At 40.1% G+C, this 14,179-nt stretch overlaps 1 protein-coding gene and 1 long non-coding RNA gene across 3 annotated transcripts in view; one reads left to right on the top strand and one right to left on the bottom strand.

Annotated features, from left to right (window-relative positions):
* Window positions 1-24: 24 nt before the first annotated feature.
* The window catches only part of LOC110846930 (junctophilin-1), a 29,508-nt gene continuing 15,353 nt past the window's right edge, over window positions 25-14,179 (bottom strand). The window contains exons 4-16 of one of the 2 annotated variants that reach the window (XM_022093778.2): window positions 9,082-9,241; window positions 8,856-8,903; window positions 8,610-8,682; window positions 8,324-8,416; window positions 6,423-6,506; window positions 5,536-5,614; window positions 4,989-5,045; window positions 4,721-4,919; window positions 4,419-4,537; window positions 3,154-4,349; window positions 2,899-3,051; window positions 2,703-2,777; window positions 25-2,624 (exon numbers count right to left, since the gene is read on the bottom strand). In XM_022093778.2, the coding sequence (XP_021949470.1) occupies window positions 2,538-2,624; window positions 2,703-2,777; window positions 2,899-3,051; window positions 3,154-4,349; window positions 4,419-4,537; window positions 4,721-4,919; window positions 4,989-5,045; window positions 5,536-5,614; window positions 6,423-6,506; window positions 8,324-8,416; window positions 8,610-8,682; window positions 8,856-8,903; window positions 9,082-9,241 (2,423 nt within the window). In that variant the 3' untranslated portion in view covers window positions 25-2,537. Of the gene's footprint in view, window positions 2,625-2,702; window positions 2,778-2,898; window positions 3,055-3,153; window positions 4,350-4,418; window positions 4,538-4,720; window positions 4,920-4,988; window positions 5,046-5,535; window positions 5,615-6,422; window positions 6,507-8,323; window positions 8,417-8,609; window positions 8,683-8,855; window positions 8,904-9,081; window positions 9,242-14,179 lie in introns of both variants that reach the window. The other variant, XM_022093770.2, reaches the window with a different exon arrangement.
* Window positions 6,506-7,223, top strand: LOC110847024. The gene is made up of 4 exons (XR_004833646.1): window positions 6,506-6,707; window positions 6,788-6,869; window positions 6,948-7,134; window positions 7,195-7,223. It is a non-coding gene; the product is annotated as an uncharacterized LOC110847024 (long non-coding RNA).

Genomic DNA, 14,179 nt, shown 5'->3' on the forward strand with positions numbered 1-14,179 from the left:
TTAATCTTTACATGCTCATTATTCTTTTAGCAAAACGTACCGGTTTATTACTATTTCACAATTATTATTTTCTGGAGTAAACAAATTGTTGTAAACACAGTTGATCATAGCACCATCACCATACATTAGGATACGAGTGTTTTCAAAAATTCATACCATTTAACAATACCGAATTAATCTATTTTCATCCTCTGATCGCGTAATTGGCGTAATGTTATGTGGCCGTTCAAATGGCCACGAAATCAGCAAGCCTGAATCTTGCCATAAACTAAACTGCTCGAAACCGTATCGTTTTCGTTAAAATTATCAAATTACAGGTTTATGCTCTCTTTAGATAAAATGTACTTTTCATACAAATGTATTTAAAAATTTGGAGAATTTGTCATCTTGATTCGAGGGTAGGGGAGGCATGATGAAAGTATTAAGGTTGCGTAAAATCTAAAGGCCACATTTTCATAACTTTTATCGTAAAATATCGTTAGAAAATTTAATGGAGGCTATTTAAAAGTACATACATACATACATATTTATATATGTATTCCGCTATAAAGTTTCGTGACTGTTATCAACCGTTTAATATTTTGAGCATGAATTTCCAAATATTCTGTGTAAAATTGTCTCCATTTTGTGTTTTGATTTACCCACAACGTTCTCCAGACAAATTTTGAATAATTTCCTATACAAACTCGATGAAATTAATATCTTTTCATTTGCGAAAGTTCCAAAGCTCGCTAATTATTCAACATAATTATTATTATTATAGGGAATGGTAAACACTCTCGATTGTCAGATTGATCTCATCTTTTATAACAGACGAAATCGTAATAATAACAATAATTCAGCCATCTCAATGACATATTATTAATTAATTAACTAGGTTTCCGATGATAAATAGCTGTAATGAGAAGAATGAAAGTTCGCTTTTGAAAGGTTCCACATCTATGTAAATATATATGAACAACTTTATCACTCACAAACTAAACTAAAAGAACAAAAAAAAAAGAAATCTACGGTCGCCGATTGAAGCAATTTTAAGTAGTTTGAATGAAATGTATAAAATATTTGATTAAAATATTACGCTTAATATCATATGGAGGTTTACACGCCTTCTTAACCTATAAATAAATATATAATACTTAACTAAACATACACATAATCATTAATTTATTAATAAGAAGGTATTGTGAAAGTTGTAACATCGCACGATATCCTATGCTCGAGAACAGGTCCACGCGCATCGGAGTGGAATAAATTAAACATATTAAAAAATAGGAGTGTCAAAATCAACCAATTTTATAACACATGAGTTGTTTTTGTTCTAAAACTAAATCATTGTTCGTGAATTGGACTTTTATATTTACATGAACTAAACATTAACCAACTGAGTTTGTGGGTCTGCTTTCTCAAACACAAAGTTTGGAGAAAGTCACCCTACACTAAAATTAGATCCAGTCAAGCCCGCAGCAGACAGAAGTCGTGATCTCTAAAATAATTTTTCTACACTTCTACGTAGGCCTAAAATGTGTAGTACATTTCTATCACCTATCTACTCACTATTGCTCGTTATGGAATAAATGATCGCAGGATATTTTCGCGCGAAAATCACGTGCCCACTTGATTACATTGGGAGCGGGGTGAAATTCAATTTACCTGCGATCATTTATTCCTTACTGTCCAATAGCTACAGCACTAAAATAATACACGAAGAAATAGAAGAGCACTGATTTACGAGATGATGAAGTGTAAAGAAAACAAAAAAGTTGCGAGAAAGAAAGTTAGCTATTATCCAGATTATTTAATTGTAGTTTTTCGCCACAAACAAATTTGCTCAAAGTGCAAAGTATCTATTTTATTAGTACACGCAGGTTATGATAAAATTGCTGTCTCGGGTTGCTAATTTCGAATGTAAAGTTTAGCGTAAATTTCTGTTAAGAAATCTACTAAAAATTCTGTAGTGGAAGATCTAACATCATGCATTTAATTAAATTATTCTTTCTGAATGGAAATTAAAACTTATTTCCAGGAATTAGCAGGTCACATTACTCCTTAAATTCCACCAGTTGCCTAATTTCAGAGATATACATACATATACATCTACATATGTACTTATATATTTACACGGAACATGATACGGTGTCTTCTGCTGATATGACAGAATTTGTTTTAAACTAACATGAATGCATAATAACTCAAGTTTGTGCAAACTGAAGGAATTTGAAGCAACCTAACAACCTATGAAAGGGTCAAATATGTGGTAGTCCTTACAATTAAATAATATTAGTAAACCAACAATCGGTAGTAAATATATTTTTGGTTTCTTTTCAATTTGGTTCGTTTCTGTCATGATTCAGTTTCGAGTACCTCGATGACGCTTCAGGAGTGAGGCCAGCGCGTCGGAGTGAGAGGTGCACAAGCTTTGCTAACAAATCTTCGTGAGTGGTCCAACGAAGAGATTGTAGCCCAATATTAAATCTTGCTGACTTTTTTCCCATATTCATCACTGTTAAAGTAGGAGTGCACGAGACGTAGAGTAATTTTCACGTCAGGAGTTGGAGAAACATTATGGCTAGTGCTAAATTGATGAGCATGACAAGGATCATGAACTTTTGTCGAGATAACCAGTTCTGAAATTGGCAAATTAATATTGTAATTTTATTATTATTTCTGAAATGTTGATGGGATGTGTATCATGAAACAAATACCTTAACATTTGGATTGAGCAAGTAGAGAAGAGGATTAGCTCGTAATCTTTCTTGTTCGTCTTGCATACGATGCAACTGGAAGAAGAGAAAAAAATTACAACTTTTCAGTGAGCAGCTTAATATAAGCATGAAACATGAAAAACGAGCAAGAAGGGTAACTGAAAGGAAACGGGAAACAGTTTTCAAAGCGTCAAACCTCTTGTCGTCTGGCTGACCCTAACTGGGCCAGTTCTTCCCTTGGGATTCCTATTGTTGTCTTTGGTAGCGTCACTGCATCTGGAAGACTCTTCTTTCGCACGTGGGCTGGTCCACCCCCACCGCCCCCTCCACCACTAACTCCTACAGCATTCTGCTACAAAAAGTACGAAAAGTTTACCATGATTATTTTTATGCTGGATAACATGCACGGTAAAATAATGTAGGTGCATAGAACGAAACGTATCGTTATTACCATTGGGCCTGCAGTAGCACCCGCTCCCTTAGGAAGGAGAGCTGGTTTAAGGAATAAAGATTCAGTGCGCTTTGGTGTGTATGGCATGGAGGGAATTTCTTGACCAAGGCCACCTCTAAATCTCATGCCCTCCAAGTCCTTCCCACTTCCGGTCATACTGCCAGTGTCAGAAAAGAATGCAGCTCCAGGTGAACCTGCTCTACTGCCCCCACCACTAAATCTCGAAGGGGTTTGACCTCTTTGGCCTGGTTGGACTATGTTGGCATTCTCCATCGCCAGAAATGCATCCAGTGCAATATTACTTGCAGTCCGTGTGGCAGCGGGATTATCCATGAACGGTGTCCTTGCCCTGGACTGGGCGCGCGAGGGGGGTTGTTGTTGGTAGGGCGTATTAACAACTGGAGGGTTGCCGGCCATTTGCATTTCAGGAGTTATTCCGCGCGTCCTAGATCTATTTCGTGTCGCTGCTCCTCCACCAAATCGGTCCACCGACGTGTCTCTACTAGGAGGTCGTTTGTAATGGTCAAAGTGATCACTCATGATTGCTTGCTGAAAGGTATACGAATTGTTTGCGGAAGACTGTGGATTGGAGCTACTTTGGGATCTCATTTGGGATGCGCCGCCCTGACTTCTTCGAACGGTATCACGGCCTCGTTCTGGTCCTCCACCACCACCACCTTGCATGTCCATGTAGGACGGATTGGTGTCCATACCGCCATAGGAATTCTTAAAAGTGGAGTTCATTTTGGGCATCTCTGCTCCTGAATCCATCACATTTTGATCGGATCGCATTCGCAAAGGTCCAGACGATGGGGTGGGGTACATACCGGTGGGCATTTCATTCACGCGATTGGCATAGGGCTGCTGTTGTTGTTGTGGCGGTTGTTGTTGGTGGTATTGGTACTGTGAGGACATGCTATCCAATTGCTGATTGGGAATTATGGATGTTCGGTCCAGCCGGTCGGGTACGGAGGTTCTAGAAAGAGAGGGGAAAGTTGAAGAAGGGTTGGCAACAGGTCCAAGATTTTCATCATGGTAGGGATCACGACTTCCAGCAGCCACAAAGTTCTGCTGTGGGCGTTGGTGTTGTTGTTGTGCCGTGGGTGCAGGAACATCCGGCCTATGCTGCGATGATAGTTTGCTGAGATCTGGCTGAACTGATGGAACTCGAACGATGGGCTTTATTGTTTCTATTCCTAAATGACAAGAATATCGTAAATTTCATCGCATTTGCCACTTGGACAAACTAATGATCAAATGTCTACCTGGTTGGTGAAAGTCAGGGGCAAACTGTTTGGCTATTACTCTCGCAATTTCCGAGTCTTCTCTCGAATGGGCTGATGCAATATCTGACTGTTCCGCTTTCCCTCTGGCAGTTGCGGTTCTGTAATTAATGTGACATATTTATGTAGTACTAATAATTATGATGGATGAATAATATAGTCGACACAGCTTTCAGCGCCATGTTCCCAAAGGAAAGTTTTAATTCTGTTAACAGGCCATCCACTCAACGTCTGGATGTGTGAAACTTATGCTGCTATATGTTCTACTGGTAAGTTGCACTGACCTGGAAATTGCAATGTCAGCCTTTTGTAAAGCAATTTTGGAAGCCCTTTGTGCTGCATTCACAGCTGCATCAATCCTTTCCCTGAATTTTGCCGACCGAATCAGGAACAAATGTTTTTTCTTCTGGGAAGTTATCAAGACGTTGTTCTTATATTTTCCTTCTTCTTTCGTCCCATCCTTGAAGCTGGTAACCCCGTAGCCTATTATTTCGCATTGAAAATGTTACCCAACCAAAAAAGGGGCACTAAATGGCATGAAACTATAATTACCATATTTTTTATTGTTGTACCATTCACCCTCGTACTTGAGCCCGTCAGATCTTTCGCCTGAAAATAAAAAAATGTTAATCTTAAGTTAATCATCGGTGAAAGCTTCTAAAAGTCAATCCCTCCATTGTACTCAGAATTTGTATTTTCAACTGAGGATGAGTGATTGCAATATATGGCGATTGTTAATAAAGTATGCAAAAATGAAAGTTAAGACCCTCCGGTCCAAATAACAGTTCCCACCCGAGCATAATAGATTCGGAGGAGGAAGTGTTAGGTAAAGAATCATCACCCTCAAACGTGCGACGACTCGAAATATAACCAAATTTTGTTTTTGATGTTATGTAGCGTCATCGGTAGATTAGATATCTCTATAAATTTAAATTGCACCCTCCCACTTTCGCAGGAACTGCCCAAAGGGGATTTGAGTAAGGTCATGCATTACTTGCTTGTCGAATTTTCTCCATATAAATATTCGCGTGCTTAGTTGATGATTCTTGTAACAGGTTTAGTACATTTTAATTCAGGTGTAAATCGTCGTTCAACTTACTGATACCAAATCCTGCCCTTCTGTCATTCTTCCATTCTCCCATGTACGTTTCCGTAACGCTTGCATCCATCTGCTCGTCCTGTGAAATGTCCAATCAACCGTTTAAATACATAAATCACTTTTCCGCTTACTTGACACAGCTACGGATATCCATGCATATCTCGTCTTCTTATCTATGTCTTGAATAATGGCTTGTAAAATAGAGGGCACCCTGCACTTGGGCACTTTCCATTGATATATCTATGTTATACACGACATTCCTCCGTATGCAAATCTTTACCCAACATCATTCTCATCTAACAAGGCACATCTTTCCTGAAGTTCTGCAATGCTTCTTATATAATCTCGTCCCAAAATAGAACAGCAAGCAAACTGCACGCAAGTTTTCACTCAGCATATGCATGTAAGTAGGATGGATACGTCTGTGCCAAATTTCAGATAACATAAACACGCTAAGACCACGACGTTTGTCGAAGCATTCATCCATTGGGAACCAATGTATGTACTTATCTTGGGAACTAATAACCCACACAGGTTTGCATAAATATGTAGCACTTTCCGCTCCTCGGTTGCTTCAACTTTCCTCAGTAGCAGTTAAAAAGTCTTGGTAACACAGTAGTTTTAACTTGCTCACTCATAACGTATGCTTATTTGAAATAGTTGCGTGCATGTGTGGAATGAAGTTTTAAAAGAGATAGCTGTAAAAGAGATGGTCGGATCTCCGTGAAAGTTTTGGCAGTGCAAAATCACTGCTGAGCAAGCAATGCATAAACGTACACTTAACTGCCTGGCAGATGGGACTGTCATAGACGAAGCAGTAATATCAGCAGCAGTATCAACGTACAAACGTAAGATTAGTATAAGAAGAGGAAGGAAGAAGATCGAACCTCGACCACAAAGGAAGCATTCGAGTCGGTATGATGAGAGTGTGACGTGACGGCAGATTCATTACTCATCCAGGACGTTGAGCTCTAAAAAATAAATCAAGTTAAATAATATGATCATATATTCAATGTCACATTCCCCAAACCAAAATGACAAACCTGCGAAAATTGAAATGACATTGAGAGGACGTCAAACGCATCCAACCACATGGCCAACAAGTAAACATTCCAATTTATATTTTATTTAACAAATAGTTATTGCGACACAATGGCCCTTTCTACAAGCAGGTAATTCTTGAAATACTTAAGATCTTACAAGTACAAGATATAAGTATTGCCAAGTTAATAATGTGCATTTTTTTACACAGGACTTTGACTTTGGCTGAGTGTTCTACACTCTTGAAAATCTTGAAATTCACGCCGTGTCGAAAGAAGATATTACACTTAAAGGTAATAAATTATCTGGAACCACTTAAATTTATATTCATACAAAAAAGATGAGATTTGCAAATATTGATATATTTGTAGGAGGTGTAGTCCAAATTCATCGTGTACTTCTAAACGTGTGGCGTGACTCGAGAGGCCGGGTAAGGGAATTGACGATTGGAGTATCTGATCTGTATGACAAGGAGCAAGCCGCAGTAAATGCTATAAAGACGGCCTTCAAAAGAAAAAAGAAAAAACTGTCCATCGGGAATAATGGATGTTCTTATATGTATGTTTGAAAAGTAAATTTTGATTTTAACGATTCGAATAATTGTTTTTATTTTTACAGCGACAAATTCAAGGGAAAATTGACATGCTTAGCAAAAGAAGTGATTGATGTGTCACTTTGTGCAGATAGTCTGTTCTCTGCCGGTAAAATCAAGTTCTACAATCGAGACACTATCGATTCTCCTTGCAGCCTCCGACCCAAATCGGCTAAACAATACTTAGAAGAAGGGAACGGTCTTGAGTATATCAACAGTATTATAAGGTAAATATGCATGACAAATAGGGATCAAAAGTATTACATATGTTCCATAATTGATTTATATTTAATAGCAACAACATAAAAGGTCTGATCGAAGTAGTTGAAGCCGTAGACGAAGACCACGAGGACTCTGCACAAGACATTGTTGAGCAAAAAAAATTTAAATGCCGTCGTTGTCCTCGCTCTTATACTCTGAAAAGTAACCTAACAAGGTACGTTCGTTGTTGTCAAGTAGAGATAAACATTTTTTTACAATTCCTTATTTCCACCAGACACGAGAATACTCATGAGGGTTTAAAAACATTTAAATGTGACAAGTGTCAGAGAGGATTTGTATACAAATCATCACTGACGAGACATAATCAAGGGCGGTGCATTAGGAAAGCAGTGCAGAAAAATCGCAAACTTGGTATCAAATCTATACTCGCATCAAGGTGACCTACACAATACTTTAACTAAAAAATATGAGTTATGTCAAATAATAATAATGCAAATAACGGTCTTGTTTATTCAAGGAAGAACAGCACCACAACTATCCCTGATCCAAAACCTATATCCACGTCAAATATACCCACCACATCTACAGCTCATCTAGCATCCCCCAATGATGAGAATCAAACGGTCCGTCTCGAGAATCAATCCCTACGTGTGGAAAATCAATCCCTACGTGTGGAAAATCAATCCCTACGTGACGAAATTCAAAACCTTCGCCAAGAGAACGACCAATCTAAAATACATACCCGCATTTTAAAGAATGAAAGAGATGCCCTTCGCATAAGGTTAAATGCAAGTAATAGAGAGAGTGTTTCAAAGTCTTCTAATTTTGAGGCTAAACCCAGATCAGTTCTTGGTGATTTGGTTAATCGGAAATAAACACATTCTAAGATCTAAAACTGTTATTTTTTTTCATACATGGATATAACAACTATACCTTCGTTGAGCTCCCCGTTGATCGAATGCTCGAGTTTGTACCACGCTTGTCTACCAGATCCCCAGTGCTTCGCTGCTTCCGTAGCTTCAGACCCTGTTGAAACCAATTATTTATGTATTGGGGGCTTCATTAACGGCTTTTTATTGCCAATTTGGTTGCTTGTGTGGTGACATCGATATTATGAAAATGAAGATGTACCCCACCCCAACTCTCGTGTATTCAGAAAGAAGCACTAACTTATTTGCATATGACAATTAATTGGATGGTGAATTAGTTATACGCTTACTTTGAGGATGGAATCTTTGAAATTACTAGAACGTTCGGATAGCGACCTTCGTCGAGCAGGAGGTTCATCACTTCTGCATAATCAGCAACAACAAAATTATTGGTCAAATATATTTATACGTTCAAGATGCAAAGAGCATGTACAAATGGTAGGAAATTGGTTCATCTTTACATTTAAGTACGTTAGATGGGCATACATATCTCACACGCAAATAGCTAAAAAGTATATGTGCATAAAAAAACTAACCTGGCTTTCAATACGAATCCACCTCTCACGTCATCCATTCGCCGGTCCCTGTTAAATTGTAAATTTTACGTGAGTGGTAGTTTAAAGGTAAAGTTGATGGCGACAGAGTCATATTTCTCTTTCGAAGGAGAATATATGCATGTATGTATGGATGGTAGGATTATAAAGAATTCATTCATGAGCACTCTCTTCGAAGTCGACGACGTCAGCGCTGTGTGTACTGTACCTCTCAGATGTGGGCTCTGCAGCAGATTCACTTTTCAGCGAAGTCATAGAACCTTCCTTTGGGGCTTTGGGACGGAAATGAGATGCCATTCCGAATGGAGCACTTGTTCGAACCCCGTAACCGTGTCTGAGTCCTCGCAACCATTGTCCTTGGAACGTTCCTGAAGACATTAATAAGGGCTGTAAATATTTTGGAGGTTACATCTATAGCGTGTCTGTATACACTTTTTGAAAAATAACTTGGCAAAATAAGGAATACTAAATTCTTAAACATTACGGTGCAAATGTATGCATGCAAACGAGTAAATAACATCTTAGCATTTTTAAGCAGTCTCCATGAAAGTCATCCATATTTTAGAGGTGTAAAGGAATGAATGCCCACTTTACAACTTTGTCACGGCAATTTGTCATCCGAGAATCTTCTCAATTTAACACGAGCGAGGCATGGCCTTCAGTCAAAAGTGGATCAAGTGGACATGACATCGTTCAGCGCTTTGCACCAGAACGTCGCGAAACCTTGAATCATCCGAGCTCCACTTGACAATGACCTTACTTTAATCATCGTCTTTCTGAAATTTTATACCCAGCGTATATTTGTATTCACATCTGTCTGACTTACTATGTAGTGCCACACAAGTAAATAGTCAAAAGACGAAATTTTCGTATATCGCTTTCTTTTTTTTTGTATACGGGAGACGATTTATTATCACTCAGTTTAAAACCTTATATAAAAGATATCTACCTCCACTAACTAAAGAATTTGATGGGCCTATTGTCACATGCTGGTAGAATATGTCAATCAAATTACGATAGGAACAATAGTTATGAATATATATGCACATTATTATCCATAAAGTACGGAACTGGGGATATATCACAGCTTCCTATGCACTTTGGTACATCTCCAATGTTTAGATTTTCTTGCTGGGAAAATAGTAACAAAACCAAGTCCAGATCCCATAAGAATTCAGGCAAACAAGCTCAACAAAGGAATCATGATGATAATCTCTGAACTTTTACAATCCAAACGCATGATTAACAGGGAGAAAGCAAAGTAAAAAGTTTCTCATCATGGCCACAAGACTCATTATTGACTCACTCAACTGTCTGCCGTATGTGCATCACGTACAAAAGTACTTCCACATATCGAGTACTTCATGAATGGATCTCTCACCGTAATTAACTGTATTCAACTGGAAATGACAGGCGCACAGCTTGTATGTAACAACCGTGGATGTTCGGTAACATGCTCAAATAGGAAATCTACAGAAGGATTACTAGTATCATCACTGTGCAACATTTTGAGTTGACAACCACTTTCTATCCCAGTCATCCACGATAATAACTTCATCCTACCACCAACATGGCATAACAATGACTGCTGTGATTGAATAAAGGAACTTCGGGGAGAAACAACTTTCTTTTCATCCCAGCCCATAGTTTGTCATACGCGCATAAGTATAATAATTCCGTGTCCTGCTGACAAATACATGCGCTCGTTTGTTTATGGGATCTTTGTTCACATTAAGTAGTCAACTAAAAAGGTTTTAAGCACACAATTGAGGTATTAAATGCATAAAGCTCTTCAACCAGACCATATACAAACAGAGAAGTGTCCATTCATGACCAATTGCAGAATACACGCAAGTACTTTACAGGCGTTTGTTTTAATTAGCACACCATCCATTTGGCAAGTTCGATGAGCTTTTACTCAACACAAAGTACTTTAAAAATGAATATTTATAGAGTTTCCGGTAATACTCGTCAGTTGTCAGTCCAATAATCACTACTGTGGCGTCTGCTCTGAGAACACCACTGGGTCAGTCCCGATCAGATACCCTCTGACCAGCGTTACACCGAATTTGACGTGGGGGATGATTACTACGAGTAGGAGGTCAGCTCATAAATCCACTCAGAGTAGCAAAATAAATATAACATAAAACTTGTTATAAATCTCTTAAATAATTGCTACTTTATTTACTGTGGATTAATTAATTGTGGAACATTCTCTCAAAACACGTCCACACTACTTGAGTACTTTTAACGAACTAAAAATGAGGGCCAATAAAACAATGAGATGACGAAAGACTGCGCTCGTGCGGGACACTCAAATGTCAGGGGCAACCTAAAACTAACATTCATACATATCGTCTCAATCATAACTTTTACATGAAATATTACATACATTACTATTACTCATCAGATTCGACACTCCCACCTTCTTTCGTGAAAACATGAGCGAAAGAACTAAAATACGAATCTAATTACTAATGCTATCATCATGTATTAACACTCTTTGCAAAACTCCCAGACGATCAGGCTTCTTTATCTTGCGTCCTGCTCTGGTGATTACTGCCAATTGTCTTCGCTTCCTCTGAGCCAGTCTGGTCCCTCCCACCATTTCGATAACAACAATTCGGTCGGTGAGCATCCTCTTGAAGGTAGGTCGGCGGGATTTATCTTGCCGGGGACGTGTCGCCATTCTTCTTTGTTCGAAATCTTCAAAATCTGACGAACTCGATTTCCCAGAAATGTACCCCAGTCTCCGTCCCGTCGAATCCACGCCAGCGCCGTGGTGGAGTCTGTCCAGTAGACGGTGGGGGCGTCTTCATATCCCATCGCTCTCTTCACCGTCTCTGCTAATCTTGCTCCAATCAGGCATCCCAGCAATTCCAATCTTGGGATTGTGACATTCTTCTGGTCTGGTTTCTTCTGTAACGGTGCGATTCTTGATTTTGCAAGTAGTAACTGCACGGTAGCACTTTCCAATCCCCGTTCTTGGCATCTAACGAAGACAATTCCACCGTATCCATCCTTGCTCGCATCCGTAAAAATGTGTAGCTGTAATTTGGCACGACTATTTACAGCCCACCTCGGAATCTTGATCTCTCCCAGTGACGACATCTGCTTGTACCACATCGTCACTTTTGCACTTTTGACTTCGTCCCATTGTTCATCCCACTTCATGTCTTGCGCCCAAGATTCTTGCAGCAACAACTTCAACTGCAGGACGGCTGGCGACGTGTAACCAATGGGGTCAAAAACTTGTACAGCCAGGGAGAGGACACTTCTCTTCGTTATGACAGGGTCACCTTCTTCGCCCCACTCGGTGGGAATATCGCAATACAATTGGTCACTCTTCTTATTCCATTTGTATCCCAATACAGATGTGATCTCATTTTCCATTACTTGATCTGCATTGGACTCCCACTGCCTTAAGTCCATCTTCGCTCTCTCCAAGATCATTGTGGACTCGTTCTTGAACTTTTCGTATTCTTTCAACGTGTCGAAGGACGTCACACAATTGTCCACGTAGAGCGACCTTAACAACTCCAGGCTTGTCTTCTTTTCATTCTCTGGAACCTGGGAGAGATGGAAATCCAGCACTGCTGCAAGAATGAACGGGCTACAGTTCATTCCAAAAATAACTCGGCAATGCTGGTACACTTTGAGTAATTTCTTCCCTTGATCCTCCCACCACAGGAATTTCTGATATTTCCTATCTTCGCCATCCACTTCAATCATCTGGAAGGCCTTCCTAATATCAGAGATTGCTCCCACCTTCTCTTTCCGGAATCTGAGGAGGATGGGCAGGATCATTTCAACTAAATTGGGACCCTTCTCTAAACACTGATTGAGAGAAGGCTGGTTCCCAACTCGACAAGAGGCGTCAAAAACTGGACGCACTGGTGTAGTCAAGCTATCCGGTTTGAACACTGGACGGTGCGGAAGATAATGTCCATCGTGGTCTGTTCCTTTCTCCGCGAAGACTTCTACAATTCCTTCCGCCTCCCAGGAACTAAAAATGTTGTCATATTGTTCAAATTCCTTTCTTGAGATAAGCTTGTTAGTTGCTGATTGCAGCCGTTTTTCAGCAACTCCACGGATATGAGGGAGTGGGATGGACTCACTAATCCACGGTAACTTCACAATGTACCGGCCATCATCTGCTCTCCTCAGTTTCTTCTGGAAATCTTCCTTGACCTGCTGGTCATGCTCTTCTGTGCTGACCCTCAATGCACTGTCCTTGATTCCCAAAATGTCCAAATCCCACAGAACACTTATATCTTCTGTCTTGGCCAACTTCGCAATACATAGTTGAGCCATGGTGCGCTGTTTCAGGACGGACGCTTCTCCATTTAAGTACCAGCCGACCGTTGTCTCTGTCGCAATGATGGTTGGACTAACTTTAGCCATCCTCCCTGTGAGAATTCTTCCAATGTGATTGGATCCTAACAAGATGTGAATCTCGGAGGGGTCTGACGCGACATCGGTAAGGTACACCTTCATTTTCATCAGCTCGTTCACCCACGGGCCATACGGGACAGGATCACATACTCCACAAATATATTCTTGAGAGAACGTCTGCAGGTTTTCTTTCCCTCCGTTGATTCCTTGGATCTTCACAGAGTACTCCTTTCTCTCGGCGATCTCGTGACCACCACCGAATACTTCTGTCTGGAACATCCTCTTGCCCACAGGTTTCAGCTTCAAATCATCGGCTAACTTTCTCTGTATGTAGCTGATGTCACTCCCTGAATCCACTAGAACTCGGACATTTCTCACTTCATTATTAGGTCCGAGAACTTTTACTTGCATGGTTCCGCGGAGCACTATTTTATCTTGTTTTGATGACACACCCATTGCCAGTGCTGATGGCTGAGATACCACCATGGTTTTCACTCCCTCGGTCACTTCGTGGACTCCATCACTATCACCGTCCTTCTTTTCTTGGACCATTACTTGATAGTGACCTTTCTCACAAGTTGGACAATCCACGCGGACCTTGCACTTTCTGAAGATATGTCCTGGTCTTAGACACCTGAAGCAGACGTTGGCTCCTTTCACCTTGGCCAACTTATCCTCATGACTCATCTTCTTTGCCCTGAAGCAATCTTGACTCTGATGATTGTTCTTTCCACAGAAGACGCATCTTATCTTCTTAACATCACCAGCAACCAGGGCAGCAGCAGTTACGGGATACTCTTCATCTTCACTTTTTCGGTGCCTCTTGTTCTTCCCGTCCTTACCGCTGGAGCTTGATTGGAATCCAGTCTGGGCCAGAGCAATTTGTTGTTGTCCCTGCACTTCATTCTTGA

This window comes from Folsomia candida, unplaced genomic scaffold (assembly GCF_002217175.1).
Source record: "Folsomia candida strain VU population unplaced genomic scaffold, ASM221717v1 Fcan01_Sc001, whole genome shotgun sequence".
Taxonomy (NCBI): Eukaryota; Metazoa; Arthropoda; class Collembola; order Entomobryomorpha; family Isotomidae; genus Folsomia; species Folsomia candida.